The 23,247-nt window shown below is 37.0% G+C and overlaps 1 protein-coding gene and 1 long non-coding RNA gene across 4 annotated transcripts; both read left to right on the plus strand.

Moving 5' to 3' along the window:
- Positions 1–3,013: 3,013 nt before the first annotated feature.
- LOC145106002 (uncharacterized) lies at positions 3,014–6,852 on the plus strand. 3 transcript variants are annotated; one of them, XM_079043138.1, is made up of 7 exons: positions 3,014–3,460; positions 3,886–3,943; positions 4,154–4,234; positions 5,662–5,697; positions 5,868–6,107; positions 6,172–6,309; positions 6,432–6,606. In XM_079043138.1, the coding sequence occupies exons 1-7, from the start codon at positions 3,276–3,278 to the stop codon at positions 6,471–6,473; spliced, it is 780 nt and encodes a 259-aa protein (XP_078899264.1). In that variant the 5' UTR covers positions 3,014–3,275; the 3' UTR covers positions 6,474–6,606. The 3 variants fall into 3 exon arrangements, with proteins under 3 accessions (XP_078899264.1, XP_078899239.1, XP_078899197.1); XM_079043113.1 differs by having other exon boundaries at positions 3,015–3,460; positions 5,871–6,107; positions 6,172–6,313; positions 6,432–6,852; XM_079043071.1 differs by having other exon boundaries at positions 3,016–3,460; positions 6,172–6,313; positions 6,432–6,852.
- A 7,419-nt stretch (positions 6,853–14,271) lies between these two features.
- LOC145104393 (uncharacterized) lies at positions 14,272–15,526 on the plus strand. The gene is made up of 3 exons (XR_013707077.1): positions 14,272–14,492; positions 14,899–15,004; positions 15,115–15,526. It is a non-coding gene; the product is annotated as an uncharacterized LOC145104393 (long non-coding RNA).
- The last annotated feature ends 7,721 nt before the right edge of the window (positions 15,527–23,247 follow it).

Here is a 23,247-nt window from a genome sequence, read left to right on the forward strand (position 1 = left end):
CGTAACTATTTGTTATACAATTTCATCCAAATTAGCAGACATAAAACCTTTAGATAGCGTTTGATACATAAACAAAACCGATGTATTAACAAACACATAACAATTTGTTTTCAAATTAGCATTCACAAACACATCAACACTACTTTATCCTTGTTTTGAAAACTTAATTTACATATTTTGTAGAAATGACTTATATAAAATCTAATTTATTACGATACAAATAAGTATAAATTATGAGATCGAAAAACTTAATATGTTGGAAGCGATGCCGAGGAATATCAAATTTCTAATCATATAAATAAATCTAGGTTCTGAGAATTTACATTAAAATTTAGAATTTATACTTAATTATAAATAAAAAAATATATCAATCTTAATTATATATAATTTATATAAAATATTAAATACCAGAGATGATAATATATTATAAAAACATATAAATATATATGGATAACAAATTCAAATTCAATTAAAATGAAATAAAAGTTTTACATTAATGTCAACTAACAAAATAACCAAAGAGCTTGTAGTCCAATAATATTTTAAACATTCTACTTTTAAAATTGTCCTTTAATCCATTTTGACTTTAAACTTGTAAAATATAACTTTGGCCCTTCATTTTCTAAATTTTTTCATTTTATCCTCCTTAGTATACATACTATTAATTTCTTAATAACTTTCATTTCTAACTTAAAAAAAACTAATTTTTACATGTTTATTTTTATATATGTTTCGGTATAAATTCAAGGTAGTAATGTTTTACGTAAATTTGAAAATTTTGTTCATTAATTAAAAAAAATTAATTGTCATAATAAATTCGAGTTTGTCTATATTTCGACGTAATTTTATTTTCTTTTACGTTTTATGCTTATTTTTAGTTACTTCTAGAAATAAAAACTACCATTTCGGCTATTTTCAACATATAGCAAGCTACTTTCTATTACTTCTTAAATCCATAATTGACCACAACGAACCGGAAAACCTAATTTCATATTATTTGTTATTTAGTGTCAAATACAGTTAATGAATCAATAAAAATTAATTCAAATCGTTCAGAAGATAACTAGCGTTGTGGTTTTATAGACGTTATACATATATTTCTTATTATTTTTAGTAACTTTGGTTAAAACAAAAAGTAAATGTATATGGGTATAAAATAAAAATAAGAGTAAATTACGCGTCCCTTGTGCAAGTGCTAAAAATCATCTTTAGTCTCTATTTTCAAAAATTAACTTGGATCGTCCCTCGTATCGTTAAAATTTGCACGTTTCGTCCATATATTTCTATCTTGTCCTTTTCTATTTATTTTTGATTTATTTTTAGATTGTTATTATTATAAATTATATTTAAAAAAATCATTAAATAATTGGGCCCACCTCATATACCCACTTCTTCTTCTTCGTATCTCCTGTAAATCACAATTTTCCCTCTTCATATTTTTTCTTTTAAGAACCTAAATCACCACCCCTCTTCCTCACAAGTATTGAGGTAATGTCACTCTCAGTTCTTCTCCATCTCCGGTGAGAGAATACCATCGTCGTCAACACTTACATGCCACCGTCGTTGGAGCTACAAACACACACAGAAAAAACCATCGTTGTCGCCACCGCACACCACCATCGTCGTCGCCTGCTGCCCTGCTCACCATCACTGCAAGCTCCCTCTCTTTTTTGAGTGTTGCGCGTTTAAAACATTTCTTCTCTTTCTCTCTACCTCTCTCAGTTACATTACACTACCTCCGATAACTCTCTCTCACTCGCCATTCTTCTTCAACACCTGCTCTCCTCTCTCATTGTGTCTCATCTCCGATCTGCAAGCTTCGACGAGACCTTCTTTGCTGCAACCAACATGATCTTCTTCTCTTTCGACATCCATTATACCACCACCGTCTTTCCAGTCAAGTTTCCCCCTTAATGGATTTTCATTTTTGAAATCTCAAATGGGTTAGAAAAGAAAGAACCATACACCCCTTCTTCTTCGATTTCAAATGGTTCGGTCTCGATTTCAGAAAATTCCCCTTCTGTGAGATAACAAACCGACAGGATTGGTGGTGGTGAATGATTTAGGGATACGATTTTGGTGGTGGTGAATGATAAAGAAGTACAGCATAGGGTTTCAGATACGATTGAAGGGCGTGAATCAGGTGATTAGAAAAAGGTAAATCGGTGATGTGAAAAGCCGTTGCTTTGATCAAATCTGTTGCTTTGATCAACTGAAGTGGGTTTGGAGTTGGACTTGAATCAAGTGCTCAAATGGAAATTGTGGGTTAAAAAGATTTGGTTTTACATCAAATTGGATCATCTGGGTTTCGTTTAATGGTGAAAAATTTTGGTTTTGATGATGGGGGTGGTTGTTGTAAGGGCGTTATCGTCACCTGTGCACTTCCATCTCATTCCTTGTGGTGGTCGGGGGAGGTGAAAGGGATGTCGGTAGTGGTGCTTGGGATGAAAGTCGATTTCAATGGGTTTAGGGTTTGACTGGTGGTGGTGTTGTTTCGTGTTCGTCGGAAATGGAGAGTAAGAGGACATGGTGAGAATGAGAGAGATGAAGTTGGGGAAGGGGGTGGGGTGGATATTTGTTTTGTTTTTTTTAAACCTGAAAATGATAAATAAATAAAATAAAATTGAAAAAGAAATCACTTAAGGGCAAATTGTTCATTTTATGTATGTAGAGACGATCCAAGTGAAAAAAATAATGATATAGGGACGATCCGAGTTAATTTTTGAAAATAGGGACTAAACGTGTATTTTGACACCTATACGAGGGACCATTCGTGTAATTTACTCTAAAAATAATTCAAATGTAAGATGGATTTGAAGCTTCAACAAAACTAGCAGACTGTAAATGAAAACTAATAATATTTATATTACATTATATCTAATAATAACTAAGTGGAGCGTTGATTATGATCATATGATGTACAAAGAGTCAAAAGATGTTGTGGTGTAGTGCCAAAGAAATTACCCTTTTTCTATATCTAGAACTCGTGACGTTATTTATATATTTTATATCTAGAACTCATCGTCATCCTATAGAAATCGTCGCATCAACCTCAACATTTTCCTTCTTTATATATACAACTCATCATCAGGAATCATCATCATCATCCAGTAGAAACCTACACTATTTCCGTGGTGGAGATATACAGGAGGAGTTACCTAAATATTAACAATCATCTCTCTCTCTCTCTCTCTCTCTCTCTCTCGTTCCTTTGGTAGTATGATTGTGCAATTTTATCTGTAAACTTATTTTCTGAAGAGGGATCAAGAGGGAGAATGCGGGGATTTGGGGGAAGATTCTACTGGGGGAAGCGAAGAGGAAGAGAAGAAGAAAGAAGAAGAGGAATAGTGGTTGTATTCGCATGGATGTCAAGTGAAGAGAAGAATTTGAAGAAACATGTTCATCTTTACTCCTCTCTTGGTTGGGATTCCCTTGTATGCCACTCCCAATTTCTTAATATGTACGTGTTATCCATTCTCCAACCCTCATTCACTAGGTTCTTTTATAAACTCTATTCTTCTTTCTTCATATCATCTCATCTGGTGTTATTCCCGATTTCGAGTTTTAGTTTAGTGGAAAGAATAATCTTCAGTCGTATCATAATTTTACCAAAAGAGATGCTCTTAATAACTACTCCAATTGTTACATATTTACACTTTGACTTTTGACATCAACCGATTTGATTTCCATTTGTTGACGTGAATTGGAAGTCTTTTCTGGAGAAAATATGATTAAAATTTGAAATCTATACAGATATTTCAAGTCGCAAATTTATTATATTAAGTCATGGAGCTATTTTTTATTGAAAGGAATTGCTTCCATCTAAAGGTTTGACTTTTGGTTTTTGAGTGATTCTAAAAGATGTTGCAATTGATTGTATCACAGGTTCTTCCCTGATAAGGCTATTCCTTTGGCATTGGACCTTCTAAATGAGCTTATTAAGGTAAGTTTCATAACTTCTGACCACTTGTTGTGCCTATGTTCTATGTCCAATTATATCCTCCTTGAGTTTGTAGACAATATCACAATATTCGGAAATATTCGTTCGAGTTCATTGCTTGTATTTCCTTTTCTTGATTAGCTATGATTTCTTTTTGTATGATAAAATAAATTTATAGGCTTTATACAAAATTTTATTGTTTTGTATATGAAGGAGCTAAAAGAAAGGCCATGCCCGGTTGTCTTTGCGTCTTTCTCTGGTGGCCCCCTAACTTGTATGTACAAAGTTTTGCAGGTAAATATTCCGTGTATTTGTGTATATCATTTTTATTTACAAAGAATTAGTTACGATAGTAAGGTGCATTTTTATATTTAATGGATTTAATAGGGAAATGACTTAATCAGGTTTTTATTTTATAGAAAATGTCATCGAATAAATGTGGTTTTCCCGTTAAGTCCTAATGGTTTTTTTTTCTTCCATTTTACCAAGTGTATGAGAAACAATGATGCCCTTTTTAGTGGGGTGCACTGACCACAATTGAAAGTGGGTCTCATCATATTTATTATTAAAAATCTCTTAAAATATTTATATTTTTACGTAAAAAATCTCCCCTTTGACATCCACTTTTACATTAAATAGCCCTTGTAGACATTTTTTACTAATAATATCCAAAAATACCTTTAAATTTTTATAATTTTATACTATTATATATTTTTTATGAATAATGGACCCCGATTAGATTTCATTATTAATCCGCCACTGGATGCATGGTTAACGAGCTTGGCAATATTTTATTCAAAATTGTCATGGCAAAATCTTTTTGTGTATTCCATGATGGGAAATTAAACATTAGCCTCACAAACTATTTCGAATTTGTCCATTCAGTCTCAATTTTTTTTGGTGGTTTATGGGGGCATAAATTAGATGTTCACCTGTTTTTCGGTACCTGCTACCTATATGATATAGTAGGTTTCAACCAAATAGTCAAACTTAAAAGTCAAAATTAAGATTTATCCATTTCACCTTCTTCCAATTCATCTCCTTCACCAACCCAAACTGTGATTTCTGGCCATATAATTGAAATCGAGTTCTAGCCAGAGAATTGAATCAAATTTTACAACTCCATCATCATGAAAATTGTCTCCGACCTGTTGACGTGAGAAGAACAGTAAGGTTGGATGTGAGACTAGAAACAGATCTAAGCTCCAAGTACTCACGATTATCTAATAAGATTAGATAAAACTGTTTCTCGAGACATTTCATTGCGATTTGCATCGGTCTCTGAGCAATGACAAGCATCTCTAATCTCGATCTCGGATCATTTGAAAAATGAGCAATGACAAGCATCTCTAATCTCGATCTCTAATCTAATCTCGATCTCGGATCAAGTAGCAGGGACCAAAAAGCAGGTGGACATCTACTTTATGCTCCCATAAAGCACCAAAAAAAGTTTTAGGACTGAATGAGCAAATTCGAAATAGTTTGTGGGGTTAATGTGTCAGTATCCCTTCCATGATCGATGCACAATATTAATTTCTAGCCAAAGTTTTTACTAGTCAATGATTCCATAATAGAGGTCGATATATTTGGGATACGTTCATTAAAGTTATTATACAACATTTAATCAGAGTGAATTGTATAACATTTATCTTTATGGTTTTTAACCCTTTCACAAAGGAAGGCTTCTTGGTGATGATTTACTTGACATCTTCTTGGTACAGATAATCGACTCAAAGTGTGATACTCACGGAAATCTGGTATGGTCTTTATTCTTATTATTTCCTTTGTCTCACGTTTTTAATATGATTGATCAAGCCATGAGTTTTTGAAAGGCAACATAAAAAAAACACAATTTTTTATTTTCACCGCTTTTTAATTTGTCATCCGTTGTTAATATGAAAAAAATGTTTGATTTTTTATGGTGAAGGAGGAGTATCAACTCATTAGAAAGTGTATTTCCGGACATATATATGACTCATGTCCTATCGATTTCGTAAAAGATTTGGCCACCCGATTTGTTCTTCACCCAAGCGTTCTTAAAGTCTCACATCCTCCTATAATATTAACATGGATTGCAAATGGTATCTTATCTGGCCTAGATGCTTTATGCCCTGAGAGATGGGAATCCCAACGCACAGAATATTGGCAGACTTTGTATTCAACTATAGTAAGTTCCTATTTCTTACCAATCAACCCCTTTTTCCATTTCTTATTTCCAAAATAAAATGTAGGGAATTGGAGCACCATATCTAATACTTTGCTCAGAAAACGACGATATTGCTCCTTACCAAACCATCTCCAACTTTGCTCAACAATTACAAAGCCTTGGTGGCGATGTCAAATTACTAAAGTGGAGTAGCTCCGCTCATGTAGGTAATACTTGTAGTTTTCTCAACATAATTATTTGTTTGGTTGTATTTGCACAAGTTTTTACTTTTTAATCCACTGAGATTCAACCTACATCACTCAAAAATATATCATGCTCTTGCAGGTCACTATCGACATCATCCGGAAGAGTACAAGGATGCTGTAACCGAGCTCCTAACAAAAGCTGTATCTATTTACTCGCAAAAAACCGAACATGGTGGTGGGCCCTCCAATGGTTCAACCTCCTCAGAACTGCTACACCATTTAAGGGAACCAATATCTTTAGGCATGAGACATTCACCCTCTAATCCTATACAATGCATCCAGAGATCGAGACTCTGATGGATTTCAAATCTGGGTTTTTAACGTGAAATCTACATCTACATAAAAGTGTATGTTATAGAGTTTTGTGGATTGTTTACTTTGCTTCTTATGATTTTGACATTCTTGCCTTTTTTGGCTATGAGCAAAGTGTGATCTGTCATCCATGTTACGCAAACTATTTTTTTTTTAAAATTAAAAAAATAATAATAATATTACATTTATTTTACTTATAATAAAAAAACATAATATTAATTAAAATAAAACTTAAGTTTTCATTAACCATAAGATTGAAAATTACATAAGTAAAAACTAAAAATAGAAAATAACTAGAAAAAGTTATAAATTTGTAGATTAAAAACATACAAATTATATTTAGCCCTAATTGCCGCTTTGGCCGCCAAAGCCGCTACTCGATCTTCAGCTTTAAGGTTACTCACGACTTGCATTACAATGTCATTTCCGTGAGTCTGAAGTTTTGATCACATGCTTGTCCAGAGTATAACTTAATTGTGCAATTTGCGACACCATTTCATCGGATTGGTTTGACCACCGGGTACCCATAGACCCATAGACGAATGTGAATATATCGTTTTTACTTTTCTTTTTTGCTTTGAGGCATTTTTAATTCTTCAATGCCATTGTTGTCATCAGTAAGATTGACATTAACACCTGATGACATTTTTCATGAGGTCGAATGATATTTTTCATGAGGTCGAATGCTAAGAGGTTTTGCTTCTTTTTGAAGACGACATTTTTTCCATTGCTATAATATAATGGACCTCCGGTTGTTACTTTTTTTTTACAACATCTCAAGCATGTAAGAATTTAAAAGGCCTTAACTTGTCGTATTGGAATGTCAAATGAGTTTTTTTTTCAATAAAGTGGATCTGCTTTCACCGCTGGCCCATTGATTATGAAACCTTGAGTAAATTTTGTTTCAATGCGTAACATGCTTGTTAATATTGGCCCATTTTGTGTTACATTGGTTTTGAGTGCCACTACATTTCATATCACGACAAAACTACTGTGATTGGTTGTTCCCTGGCTCTATCTTCCGATATGTCCGCCCAAGCCTTACCTAATTATTTTTCTTCTTCTTGAGTACATATTTTGATTTCGGCCCTCCCTTTCATTTTTGTTGAGCTCCGAGTTTGGGTTCGAAATCGGATTGGGTTACGATTGGGGTGTTAGAGGTGGTGGTTGGGATTGGGTTTCGGTTGGGGTATTGGAGATGGTGTTGGGATTGGAATTAAAATTGTTGTCGAAATAAGTTAAGGTTTGGTGGAAACTTGGAATTGTGAACAATAGGTATAATAACGGTCCTCTAAAATCAAATGTATATTCAGCATGTGTCAATAGACCAAGTCTAGTCAAATAGAAAAATAGTGGATCCTTGTATTTAGGAGTATCGTTGTATCTTATGTATATAAATATCTTGTACATTCACTGGTGAGAGACACATAAAAAGAAGTGATAAAACATTCAGTTATTAGCTTTATTTATTATATGGTATCAGAGCACAAATTGAGTACTCATTATCCATCGACTCAATGGCCAACAATAGTTCACTCCTTCTTGGCCTTGCTACCAGCAATACACCCCTCAATCTCCAAATTCCCCCACTAAGTATCCAGCTTGATCGACATAACTATCCTCTGTGGCGATCGACCATAATCTCAGCCCTAGCAACTTTTGACCTAGATGACTTTGTGCTTTCCCCCAATCCACCAGCAGAAGTCATCTCAAACACATATGATAAAGGTGTTGTCACTACCAGTTCAAACCCAGAATTTCAATTGTGGAAAAAGCGTGATCGCTTTGTCCTTCTGTGGTTACAATCAACACTCTCTGAAACATCTCTTCCAATTGTAGCTCGGGCCTCTTCTTCTCAGCAGGCCTGGTCTGCTATTGACAAAACATTTCAGGCCCAAACTAGGGCTAGACGTATGTCAATGAAGACTGATCTCCAGACGATTGTCAAAGGGTCCATGACCATGCTCGAATATGTGGAGAAGAAAAGGGCAATTGTTGACTCCCTTGCTGAGAACTCGTATCCGGTCTCCAATGAAGACCTAATTGGCCATATTCTTCATGGTCTTGATGCCTCATATGGCTCATTCACCACTGCCTACATGATTCGTGATGAACAAGACTCAGTCGATGATCTTGTAGGACTGTTACTACAGGAAGAATATCGCTTGGAGCAAGAACTCCTCCGTCAAGTTGCTCAAAACCCAACTCCGCCTCCCACTACGAACACCACCCTGGCTCTTCATCTCAATCGTTCCTCACCACGACCCAACCCCAATCCTGGGTCTTCATCAGGATCTCGCTCTAATGAGAATCGTCGCCGGCCTCGTCCCCAATGTCAAATATGCCAAAAGACCGGTCATGAGGCCATCGACTACTGGCAGCGCAACAATCAAACGAACTTTCCGTCCAGAAAGCCCAATCCAAGAACATCTCAACCTCAGGCTAATTTAGCCCACCTTCACAGTCCGTCTACTGTGGATCCCTCGTGGTACTTTGATACCAGAGCTACAGACCATGTCACACCGGACCTTCAGAAATTACATCTCACTGATGAATACAATGGTTCGGACAAACTACAAGTCGGCAATGGTAACCATCTTCCTATTACTCATATTGGCTCTTCATCTTTGCATTCACTAAAATTGCCTTCTGTTCTTGTTGTTCCTCAAATAACCAAAAATCTTCTCAGTGTCTCCAAACTCACCAATGATAATAATGTGTATATGGAATTTTGGCCCACTCACTGTAATGTCAAGTCTTTGCAGGGAAAAATTCTACTCAACGGGGACATTAATCAGGGACTATATCGTATTCCTTCACTCTCCAATAAAGCTGCGTGCACCATGGCTCTCACTGGGGTCAGAACTACTCTACATAGCTGGCACAAAAGGCTCGCTCATCCACACGCTCCTCTCCTTCGGCGTCTCCTCTCGCACTTCAAGCTTCCTACTTCTTCAAACATCTTTCCCACTGTCTGTGAATCATGCCGATTAGGCAAAAGTCACCGCCTACCTTTTACTCACACTCATGTTCCATCTTCAAAGCCTTTTGACTTGATTTATTTAGATGTGTGGGGTCCTGCACCCTCTTTTTCGATGAATGGAAATAAATATTTTGTGTTGTTTGTGGATGATTGCACTAAATATGTTTGGATATACTTTCTATCTCACAAATCTCAGGTTTTTAGTACCTTTGTTCAATTTCACAATATGATTCACACTCAATTCAATTGTACTATTAAAAGCCTTCAAACTGACTGGGGTGGGGAATATCGTAATGTCTCGACATTTCTACACCATCATGGTATCACCCATCGCATATCTTGTCCACACACACATGAACAAAATGGTGCGGTTGAACGCCGCAACCGCATCATCATTGAGAAAGGCCTCACCCTCCTTGCTTAATCATCCCTTCCAAATGAATTCTGGGAACATGCATTCAAGACTGCAACATATCTTCACAACAGGACCATTACCCATGTTCTGAAATTTCTGTCCCCTATCAAAAACTGTATTCCAAAATTCCCGATTATGCCTTTCTTAAGACATTTGGTTGTCTTTGCTACCCGTTCCTACGACCATATAATCACCACAAAGTTGACTTTCGCTCTCTTCCGTGTGTTTTCATCGGCTATAGTCCTACACATAAAGGTTATCTATGCTACCATACGCCTTCCAAACGGATTTACATAGCCCGTCATGTTATCTTTAATGAAGATGTCTTTCCTTTCTCTAAATCGCTTCCTCTGGTGTCTACAACTGTGCCTACTGCCCACTCTGATCAGGTGGACACCAACCCAACTCTCTTGGCCCAAGCTGCTACAATCCCCACTGTCTCGCCCCTTCCTAAACCTGAGTCCCCCTCTTCCCCTCTTCCTGAAACTTCCACTGTTCCTACTCCACCAACTTCCCCTCTGCCTTCTAGCCCCCATTATCGCAACTCTACTATCAGCTCTCGAGCCCTTCAATCTCCCGTCATCCCCTCTCACTTTCGTAGGGCTGATAGCAGCCATCACTCCATGGTTACTCGTGCTCAGACTAACTCCTTAAAACCCAAAGCACTCTCCTCTATGTTAGTCAATGAACCTCGTCATTTCACTCAAGCCATTAAACATAAGTGTTGGCAAGATGCTATGCAAGATGAATACGATGCCCTTATGAACAATAAGACGTGGTCCCTTGTCCCCTGTCCTCCTAATATTAATCTTGTGGGTTGTAAGTGGCTTTACAGGATCAAAAGACATCCGGATGGCACTATTCATCGCTACAAAGTGCGCCTAGTCGCACAAGGGTTCAGTCAGGAGGAAGGTGTGGACTATTTTGACACATTTAGTCCAGTCATCAAACCTATGACCATCCGCCTGGTCCTCTCGCTTGCAATCTCAAATGGCTGGTGCATTCGTCAACTGGACATCAATAACACCTTTCTAAATGGTGATCTACACGAACATGTCTACATGAGACAACCTTGTGGTTTTGAAGATACTACCTATCCAACACATGTCTATCGGCTCCACAAAGCCATCTATGGCCTAAAACAAGCTCCAAGAGCTTGGTTTACAAAGCTCAAATCATATCTCGTCACACAAGGCTTTCGGCCATGTCACTCTGATACATCTCTGTTTGTTTATAGGTCAAATTCAGAGCTTATTTATGTTCTGGTATATGTGGATGATCTCATCATTACAGGCACAAATGAGTCCCACATCTGCAGGTTTATTCAACAATTAGACCACGTGTTTGCACTCAAGGATTTGGGATCACTAAACTATTTTCTGGGCATCCGCATCACACGTTCACCATCTACTCTCACTCTCAGTCAAGAAAATTACATCAGAGACATCCTTGATCGCACCCATATGAGCTCTGCCACCCCCATCTCTACTCCTGCTGATGCTACATCTCGCCTCATGCTTCATGGAGAACCATTCTCTAATCCCAAGCTCTACAGACAAGTAGTTGGTTCGTTACAATATGCAACAATTACCCGTCCAGACATCTCATTTGCTGTCAACCGTGTATGCCAATACATGCATGCTCCCACTACCCTTCATTGGCAAGCTGTTAAACGCATCTTACGATATCTACAAGGCACTATCACTCATGCTCTACACTTCTCCCCAACTAAAAGAACTTCTCTTCTAGCCTACTCGGATGCAGGATGGGTTTCAGATAGAGATGACAGCCGCTATCAATATGGTTTTGCCATCTATCATGGTCCTAACCTCATTAGTTGGACATCTAGGAAACAAAAAGTTGTAGCTCGCTCAAGTACAGAAGCTGAATACCGAGCATTAGCTTACACTGCAGCTGAATTACTGTGGCTTAAACAACTACTTCTTGAACTACATGCCCCTGTTACGAGTTCTCCTCTTCTCCTGTGTGACAATGTTGGTTCAATCTTTATGACCAAAAATCTGGTCATTCGCACCCGCTCCAAACATATTGCTTTAGACTTTCACTTTGTTAAAGAACAAGTTGAATCCAAAGCGCTTCACATCAGCTATGTATCATCTGTTGATCAAACCGCCGACATCTTCACAAAACCCTTACATAAAGATCGCTTTTGTCAGATATGTCACAAGCTTCAAGTCCGTCCCGCACATGAGCTTGCCGGGGGATAATAACGGTCCTCTAAAATCAAATGTCTATTCAGCATGTGTCAATAGACCAAGTCTAGTCAAATAGAAAAATAGTGGATCCTTGTATTTAGGAGTATCGTTGTATCTTATGTATATAAATATCTTGTACATTCACTGGTGAGAGACACAGAAAAAGAAGTGATAAAACATTCACTTATTAGCTTTATTTATTATAAGGTAGAAACACCTCCAAAATCACTTTAGGAGAGTAAATTAGTTGATCAAATTATGGGCAATAAGGTGGTGGTGATCACAGATCGTAACCGAAATTTGGGTTGGAAGAGTTGGGAACATCTGGGGTTTTTTCTTGAGTTGTAGGAAGACATTTTGAATGAAATAATTGTTTAGAAAAGAAGGTATGTGTAGATAGATATTTTGTAGTGGTAAAGGTTGGTGTATATATAGTGGTAAATATAGAAAAAATAAAAAATAAAAAACAATTAGATGTAAAAATCTAACGGTCTCAAAATTGAATAGAAAAAACATGTCGTTGGCACCTTACAACTGGCAACATGAAAAACCACAGGGTAGTGTTCGCCATCAACAAACGTGCCAAATCGGATGGCGATGACATCTCACACCCCCACACCCACACTGTATAGTCTTTATATATAAAAATGTACATATGCATAGAAATGTGTACATTGTGGCATAAATTGATTTTCTTTTTCATAGACCCGGTATTAAGATTTGTAGTCTTGAGAGGTGCTCGAAGATTGGGCCCCAAAAGCCAGCCCAATCAACTAAGTGGGTCTAAAAAGCTTGGTCCATAGATTTCTTATACATAAAAGAGTAAATTGCAAAAAATAATCTTTTGTGATTTGTAATTTTCTTTGGGTGTACTTCAAAAATTTCCAACTTGCAAATGTGGTGGACCTTTTTGATCTCAAAAGTTAATATCCGTTTGTCTTAATTAGTCTGTTAAGTGTGCTATCATGACTATTTTGTATGTCATTAAATTATTTTGTTAATTTTATTATCATCATTATATAATTGTTTGGGTTAAGAACACAAATTCAAAATTAGTGATTCACAATGCAAGTAAACCTAGAATCTTACGTGTATATTCTAGAAAGGTGGGGAAATGGAGAAAGTGGCTTATGTCGTTTAAAAGAGAGAATAATAAAAAAGAAATTAAATATCCTCCTACCTTTTGATCCTACCAATCATCATACCCATTTAAATGATGACATGTGTCATATTAGTATCCTAAAATATCATTAAATTTCATTAAATGAGCATTAAATGTTACACATGTCACCATTTTATTGGGTATGAGGATATGTATGAACAAAAAGTAGGATGATATTTAATTTCTCATAATAACAAGGGGAGGATATTTAGGCTAGTTTAACCTCAAACTTTCATCAGTCATATTAAATAATGGTTTTCTTGTGGCTTTTTATTTTGCCATATATAAAACAGAGTAAAAAACTGCAGCAACCTACGGATATTTATTACTAGTTTATTCTAAATATGGCAAGATATAATTGTCAAACAACGTTTTCCAACAGTTTGCGTTGTTGTCGAACTACCATTAAGGTTAAATATAGTGTTTGTTAAGATTTCAAGCTTATTTAATATGCAAACACCCATACAACTCATTATCTTTGAGTAAACTCGTATTTTGTGTTGAAACTAGACAGACACATCAAGTAAATTCAAATATCATTAAATTCTACCGTTGAGCATCGAAACCGCCTAGCCTCATTTGGAATCAAAACCGGTCCGAACGTTCCAAAAAAAAAAAAAAAAAAAACCCAAAATTAGTGCCTATGTATGTGGATTGATTTTGATTTCTAAGGTAACGACGTAACGTCCCCTCGGTATTTTAATAAAAAAGTTGGGGCCCAACCGTTGGGCTCATAAAATAAAAACCCGGTTTGATCGGCTTTTAGATTTATTACCAGGACCGGGTTTGAGGGATCAAAACTGCAAAAACCCCACGCATCATTGCCTCGAGTGGAAATGGCGGGAAACGAAGGATAACTAGGGCACAGCTTCTCTGCCGATTGATCAGTTCTTCTCATAGGAGATACTGGCTTTTTCGTCAAGACGGAGGAAATTGATATCGATGAAGATGAGTTTGGATTTTCAAGAAACTATTTCTTAGCAAAAGAGTCTGGAAAGTCAGGGAAGAAATCAGCCCGTAAGCTTTCCGAAATTGATCTTGTTAATGAACAGGTTATTTAATCTCCTTAAATCGTTTAATCTTCTTAGTTGTGATAATGCACTTATTCCTTCGCAGAAGGTGTCAAACCTAGTAGTAGTGAATGAAAAACCTATATGGGGTTTGTAGCAAATTAACGAGGCCATGAATTTATGCATTTGGGAATGTTTATTTGATAAAGAAAAATCATCATCCAAAGTAAAATGAATCTTCTTATTTGAATGGAGGCGTTTGATGTTTGATAACAAACCTTGTACTTCCTCAATTGCAAAATTGATATGGATTCTTGTGTTATTAGTACTTGTTCTAAAACTTAAGTTGTTTTCATAATCCATTCAGATATAGTAGTAAAAAAGTAATTTTACATCCAAAAACCGAAGAACCATATAATAATTACTGTATGTGATATAAACACTGCAGGATCTTCGAGCTGAGGTGTCTAACATTGAACCAAAGCACGAGAAAGAGATTACTTCATTGATAAATAGTTACAAAAGTCTGTACAATGATTGGGTTTTGAGTTGAGGTATGCACATTCCCATATGAATCCGTATTCTAGTCACTAGTGTGCGTTCTCTTAACTTATGAAGGTTCAATGAATGTTTATCCTTTTTCTCTTTTTTAAACTCAATACAGATATGGTTTTGGTCTTCTACTGTATGGTTTTGGATCCAAGAAGAGTTTGATTGAGGATTTTGCTTCAACAGCCTTAACTGAGTACACTCTGATGGACAAGATTGCCTCTACATTCCTCTCTCCAAAGACGCACTTGAAAAACATGTGCTTGAGACCAACCAATAAATTTTCAGGTTTTTGCAAAAAGATTATTCTTCCAGCAACCCCTGAGCTGACTCATACTGTCCTACCACTGAAAACTGTGTCAGGGGGGTTGCATTTTGAGCAAAATTGTTGGGAGGTAGGAATGTGTGATATGAAAGATGATGTAATGGTTAGGTTTGATATACATGAATTGAGTTAAGGTTTGTTGTACCATTTTCATATAATTATTACAATAATGGAAAAAGAATAGGTCATCTTGTGGGCATGATAGGGGACCATGAGTTGGTTACATTGGTACTTCAAAATACTCAATGGTATGCCACCTAAATGATTTGTTTGCACCGGGTGAATTTGAGATCCCATTCCATGAATGGAGGGAATTCAATTCCATGTGTTAGGAGTTAGGACAAACAAATGGAAAGACTAAGAATTATCATGAGTGCTGGTTAGGTCAGATTAAGACTAATCCTTCATCATTAATTGTGACCGAATTTAGACATTGAATACTTATATTAACTATCTACATGTGCACTTCCTGAAAAGGATGAACACCATCTAACGATTCATCATGCTCAAAATAATAATGTTATACTTGTACAAGTTATCTAGACGACAACGATGTTCCATTTATGACCTACCTTTTAGCTAGATACTTGTATAATTTAAAACAACAAAGTTTTTTTTAATAGAGGATTTTGAAAAAGTAAAAAATATATGTTACAAAAACATCATCGATATAGTCATTGTTTTGTTGATGTGAGAAATGGTATTGAGTGGGATGGATTAATAGGTGTATGAGTTTGTCGTTCTAAAAAAAAAGATTTAGGTGGTGTTTGTTTTGGAATAGATAAAATGTCTTTGGTTTTTTTTTCCATGTTTTCATAAAAAATATTGTTTGTTTTTTAAAGTCCTCAAAATGATTAGAATTTAATGGGTATTTGTATTAACCATTAAAAGAAGAAGCTAAAACCTATTCAAAATAGCTTTTGAATTACGAGTTTTTTTATTTAAAAAAAAGTTTTAAACTTATGGTCATGAACAATTTTCTTTAATTCATGTTAAAAAAAAACGAAAAACCTATAAAAGATTTAAAAAATTCGCTTTGAACATACCATTTTTTTTTTCTCTCTCTCACACACAACCTTTATACATTTGATTGGTTAATTCTCAATTTCTTGCAATGTTATCCATTAATCGTTTTTGGTAATTCAGAAAATGACACATATTTACCCTTTTAAGTTGTACATATATATAAAAGTTTTAAAAATCATCTAATTTATTAAGAATTTAAAATATGTTGTCGACTTGTTGTTCGTATAAAGACCATGTCAAACTGGTTATTCTCTTTTGGCTGGCTACTTATGAATCAAATATTGAATGTACACAGGCACTAATAGGTAATCATGATCATCCAATGGTTAATGCTCTCTTGCATTTTTTTTTTGTTGGATGGTAATTAGTGTTATTAATAGAGGGAGGACATTAAGTTCTAGTTGTAATTGATGGGTGATTGGTGTTATTAGTAGGATGTAGATATGCATTCATGGATAGTAGTAGTTAGGTATTAATTCTTGCTTTTGTTTCGTTATCACATTTTAATTTAAAAATGATTTTTGACTTAATGAACATTGAAGTCTTGATTTGACTCGATTCAGTCACTAAACTTCTGATTACCCTAAGTCAGACACTGTACTCTCGATTTTTGTTCAATTTACCCCTTACGACATGTTACATCAGGTTTTCCGGTTTTTATGCTTATGTGGAGGCATATTAATTTTCTTACAATATTAAATGTGGTGGGTTCCACTTTTAAAACTTTGGGTATAACGCCGCCCACAAGAACAAAGATCACACAAGGAAGAATTCCGCATCTCAAACAGGAAATGAACTTCCAGTTAAGCTTGTTCAAACTTTGATAAAATGGCACTAACTTCCAATGAACTGAAGCTCCGTATGTACAACGACGATCTTTCTCATCTTGGAATATTAAAGAAATTAAGTTGTAATTTTATTCTATCCTATACCAATAGTAAACGTGTGATTTGATGACTTTCAAATTCATACCGATTCATCTCAATCACAATTCATTTAACAATTTTATTTTTTGTAATAATCTTCTAAACATCTCATCAGAACCTATCATATAAACACAGTTAAACAAAAGTCATATTTTATCTAAACAAATTATATTAAACGATTATTTATATGAAAATATATATCACAAAAGTTCTTTTGAGAAATCAAAGTTGTGTGAAACTTATTTATTTATATGTACAACCTCCAAATCAAACTCTGCATTCAGTTAACACGACTTGTGTTCTTCTTACAAGCCAAATTCTCACACGCCCCACGTACCGCTATGGATCCAAGTACCAACTAGATTTTTCCAATTTCTTTTTTTGTTTCTCGTACGATTGATCCGAAACTTTCACCCAGGCTTCCTTTCGCCTTTCAAAGCGCGTTTCAACCTTCGGGTCACCACATAAACGTGAAAATAAGGTTGTTCACCCGAATAACATGTATTTTATCAAAATGCATATAAAATGAAATGAAGTACACTAATTATGATGCAAATATGGGACAAAAGGTGTGCAAAAAGGTGCATTAAACGCAACTAACAACATGTTTAGTTTTGGCTATTATTATGCATATTTGTCTTGGTTTTGGCTGTTGCGATGCAGATTGTTTGTTATCACTGTTGAGATGTAGATTGTTTGTCGCCGCTTGTGATACATATTGTTTAATATTGTTGTTGATATGCAAATTGTTTGTTGTTGCTTTATGCGCCTCAGATTTCGTTTCGTCTATGATGATACTTAGTGTAATGAATGTGCGAGACTGTCGAACCTGAGTAGCAACACACATAAGTAAGTCGTTCACCGAGGGGGGGGGGGGTCCCAGGAAGAACGCTCCGATGATAAAGTTAAAATGTAGTATAGGAAGTTCGTAAACATAATAGAATAATGGTTTCGTGTTTGTGTACCTTTGCTGATCTGTCGGTGCCAACTTTATATCAGCCTTCCTCAGGAAATAGCGATTCCGTGTGTATAGCACAGACGATGATCTAATAACCATTAATGCTCGTGTTATACCGAATGTACAAAAGCGGTACTAAGGAGAGGTCATTAATCTTATCAATAGTTATTTATGAGCTGGCATGAGGCTTAAGTACAATACGAATTGTATAGTGATAGGATTGTTACCTATGCTACCCGTTGCTTGGGCTTAACGTTTACACCGAGCTTGTTTGTTTAGGTGGAACTCCATTCCTCGGCATGGCGAGCCAAAGTCGGTTCGACTTTTATGGTTCGGAGGGTGATACCTCGGTAATCAGGTATATACCTCATTACTGCTTGAATGCAAATTGTTTATGGATGCTTGACTGCATATTGTTTTGCTTCCTGCGGATATGTGTGTTTATGGAGGCATATCTAAAGAGGTAATTGCATAAACTCGCAAACTTTATTATTGAAGAAAACTATCTCAAAAACTCCAATTTCTGATTACAGGATCCTCTCTCATTATATACTATACAAAACACAATAGAATATAACTAGGATTCTGTTATAGGAACATCTACACTTTCCTAAAATATGTTTCCTTATGACTCAAGGACTCTAGAACGTGGACAACACTCCAAGTAACTGTGATCTGGACCAAACACGCATAACTTGCCACATTGGACTCAGATATTCACCAACAATCATCCCTGAATTTCTGAGTCAAGGGTAATTCTTGCACGCCAAGCAACACTCTCATCTCTGCGAACCTTATTCGAGCTAAGGCCTTCGTAAGAGGATCTGCTCGTTGCTTATCTCCCGAAACATGTTCAACAATCACTTGCTCGTTTTCCACACGCTCTCGAATGAAGTGGAATCGAGTGTGAATATGTTTGCTTCTTCCATGAAAGACAGGATTCTTTGACAATACAATTGCTGATTTGTTGTCTATGCGAATCAGCACCTTCTGTTTCTTCATTCCTGTCAACTCAGCTAACAACTTCCTTAACCAAACTGCCTGACACGCAGCTGCAGTGGCTGCCATGAACTCAGCTTCACACGATGACAACGCTATTGTATCTTGCTTCTGGGAGCACCAAGTAATAGGATAGTCACCAAGGTAGAATACATGCCCTGTTGTACTTCTTCCATCATCAATATCCACATTATGACTACTATCACTGTAACCTATCAAGCTCATATTTTTACTTCGTTTGTATACAATCCTAAAAGATGGAGTACCACGCAAGTAACGAAGAATTTGCTTAATAGCGCGTGCATGAGATTCTCTTGGGCTTTGCATATAACGACTAACTACTCCAACCGAATATGCTAAATCTGGACGAGTGTGTAAGAGATATCGTAAACAACCCACTAATTTTCGATAATGGGTAGCTTAAACTTCTGGTTCATCTTTAGATTTTGACAACTTTAGTCCTGGCTCCATCAGACATTGAGTTGCATTACACTCTTGCATGCCTGCCTCTTTTACAATCTTCATAGCATAACTCTCTTGCTTCACCTTTACACAACCATTTTCTTGCAATACTTCAATACCCAAGTAGCAAGTTAGTTCACCAAGGTCCGACATTTCAAACTGTAACGCCATTAGTCTCTTGATTTGGTTTATAAACTCAAAACTTGTTCCAGTCACGAACAAATCATCTACATAAACCGCAACTATTATGTATTCTCCATTTGCAACCTTTCTATAAACCGTATTTTCTTGCATGCACCATTTAAAACCCATATTTTTCAACGTGTTATTAAGCTTCAAATTCCATGCACGTGGAGATTGTCGGAGGCCGTATAAAGCTTTTGCCAATTTGTAGACTTTTGTTTCTTCACCTCGCTTCAAGAAACCTTCTGGTTGGCACACGTACACTTCTTCCTTTAAATCTCCATATAAAAATGCAGTTTTTACGTCTAAGTGATGAATCTTCCATTCGTTCCCGGCCGCGAGAGCAATCAATAATCTTATTGTCTCGAGTCGAGCTACTGGCGCGAATACTTCATCAAAGTCAATGTCTTGTTCTTGTACATAACCTTTTGCTACTAGACGCGCTTTGTACCTTGAAATTGATCCATTCGTATTTCTTTTTTTTATACAACCATCTTAACCCAATAGGTTTAACATCTTTAGGCGGAGGAACTAATTTCCAAGTATTATTCTTCTCGATGGAGTCAATTTCGGCCTTCATTGCATCGAGCCAATTTTTGTTCACTTTGGCTTCCTTAAAGTTCTTTGGTTCTTCATCGAATGACAACATTAAATGATCCACATCTAGCTCGTAGTCATTTAATCTTCTTGGCAACACTGAAGTTCGAGTGGACCGCCGAAGTGGGACAAAACTTGCATCATTATTTTGATCATCAACAGGTTGTGATGGGATGTTGTCATCATTATAAGTGTCATTGGTTTGGTCGGTTAGGGCCGAATCAGTGAATTGTTCGGTTTCTGTTGCAGTCGAGATCGAACCACCATTATCTTGAGTTGCTTGGCCATTACTCCACATGACCGTAAATGTACCTGGTCCATTTCCATCTTGATTTTTGGTTTCATTATTCCATTGTCATGTCTTATTTTCATCACAAATTACATGGGCACTAATAATAATTTTATTTTCCCGCGGATTATATAACCGAAATCCTCCCGAATTGGGTTCCTTTCCAAAATATACCAACGGTCGTGACCTATCATCAAGCTTCTTCAAATGTGTAACATCCGGATTTTCAGGGACATTATTGTGTATGTTAATCTTGAGATTTAAGGAGGGACTCGACGAGTTGAGGGACCAACTCGCCGAGTCGAGTCGAGATTGCCGCGTGGATTTAATGAATGGACTCGACGAGTCAGAGGAGGGACTCGTCGAGTAGGTGCTGGGCAAAGAAACCCTAATTTCCCGGGTTTGGGACCTATTTAAAGGCATTTATAGCCTCAATTGCGGCTACCTTCCCCTAAGAGCAAACCCTATTTGCTATTGTAGCTAGAGAGTGAGAGAGAAGCTCGTATTGTGGTTCTTGGTGCATTTCTATGGAGAAGGATGAAGAGCTTCTTGATGGGGAACAAAGGAAGGCAGTGGATCTGTGGTATTGAGTGTTTCAACTGCTAAGAGAAGGTACAAAGTTCTCATCTTGTTCATTCCTTGTACTAGATCTCATTTTGGGAGTTTTAGGGATTTGCTTCCATTCTTTTGAATCTATGAGTCGAATGAGACCTGGTTGTGGTTGGAAACCTCAGATCTGGACCTCCTAAGGTCCTTAGAGTCTAGATGTCTCAGCTTTAGTGGTCCAAATGAGGGTTGATGAGCAAAAACCTTCATGAAGAGCATGTATTGGCGTTTTGAAGCAATAACATCATGTATGAACGTAAAGATCGAAGCTTTACGTAATTATTGAGCCTTGGGATGATAGATCTATAGTTTAGAGTGATAGATCTGGTTGAAATCGTCTGAATGAGAAATCAGATCAAAGGGACTCGCCGAGTCCATGACCTGACTCGACAAGTCGGCAGGGTTTGTCCCGATGGATTGATTGTGCGATAACTCGGCGAGTTGGGGGTCAACTCGACGAGTTGAGCTGGACTTTTGAGACTTCTGAGGATACGAGGGGACTCGACTAGTCGCAGGAGTGCACTCGACGAGTCGGGTCAAACTTGGACTGTTGACTCGAGTTTGACTTCTGTTGACCATGGGGTTTTGGTCAACATATGTGATGGAGACCTTGCAGGGGGTAAAATGGTCTTTTACCCACTTTAATGAGTTAGAAAGAGAGAGACCCGCCTTCGATTATCTGAGTTGTGAGAAGAGTAATAATAAGAGATATTCATCCTTTGTGTTAGGAGGAGACTAGTTCGAGATCCGAGCGCGAGGTTATTTGCTCACCTGCTAGCCGAGGTGAGTCTTCTCACTATACATTACCTAGAGTGGTATCTATGTGTAGACCGAAGGGTCTTGTGTGCTATGTGTATGTATGAGATTATGTGCATTGTGATATATGTATGCAATGTGTTGTATAGACCGGACCGGAGGGTCCAACGATATAGATCGGACCGAAGGGTCCAACGATATAGACCGGACCGAAGGGTCCAACGATACAGACCAGACCGAAGGGTCCAACGAGCTATGACCGGACCAGAGGGTCCAACGAGCTACGGGACTGGAGGTTCCCGCTGAGACACATCGACCGGAGGGTCGTACTGTAGCCTCGAGTGGCGTATGTGTTGTATGTGGTATTTTGAGGAACTCACTAAGCATTTATGCTTACCGTGTTACGTGATATGTGTTTCAGGTATCAGCGATGGTCGCGGGAAGGCGCCGACATGAATTGTACACACTGGCAGAAGATTCTGTGTTGAGATTCTGGGATATGTTTTATTGTGATGACATTGATACATGAGATTTTGAGAATATTATATGAGATTTATTATGTTTGAAAAATGAAAAATTGTTTTAAAATTTACGTCGTTACAAGTTGGTATCAAAGCCTTGGTTTGAGGGATTTGGATGCACCTTCGGGCATATCTGAACTCAAACTGAGGATTTCAGGGAATTTTCATAAAAGAAACAATTTTTCTAAAAGGAGTAAAAGATTTTTGAGAAAATTAGAACGGAGCAATGTGTACGATCAGCCAGCGCCCGAACGGTGATTTCCCAAAGTACCCTTACATTATATGTTATGAGATATTATGTGATATGCTATGCATGCTAGAGATAGGCTAGGTATTCATATTTTAGGACTAGAGTGGCCTGATTTGTGATGCCTTAGCCTAGGAGTTGCTGTTATATGTGATGTGCCTTCGAGTATGTGCTGAGTATGAGTATCCAGCAGGAATCCTTTTAGAGAGGGATCTGAGTAGAGGAGTAATCTAGGAGATATACCTAGATGAGCATTTGAGGAGTCTACTGAGAGAGTAGTCAGATGCCCGCGTGGGGTAAAGTTGCTTGAGTTCGATGATATCCTTTGAGTATGAGGAGAGTAAGTGGGTAAT

The sequence above is a fragment of the Lactuca virosa genome, chromosome 1, assembly GCF_052849685.1.
Source record: "Lactuca virosa cultivar CGN04683 chromosome 1, Lactuca_virosa_CGN04683_v6, whole genome shotgun sequence".
In the NCBI taxonomy this organism is placed as follows: domain Eukaryota; kingdom Viridiplantae; phylum Streptophyta; class Magnoliopsida; order Asterales; family Asteraceae; genus Lactuca; species Lactuca virosa.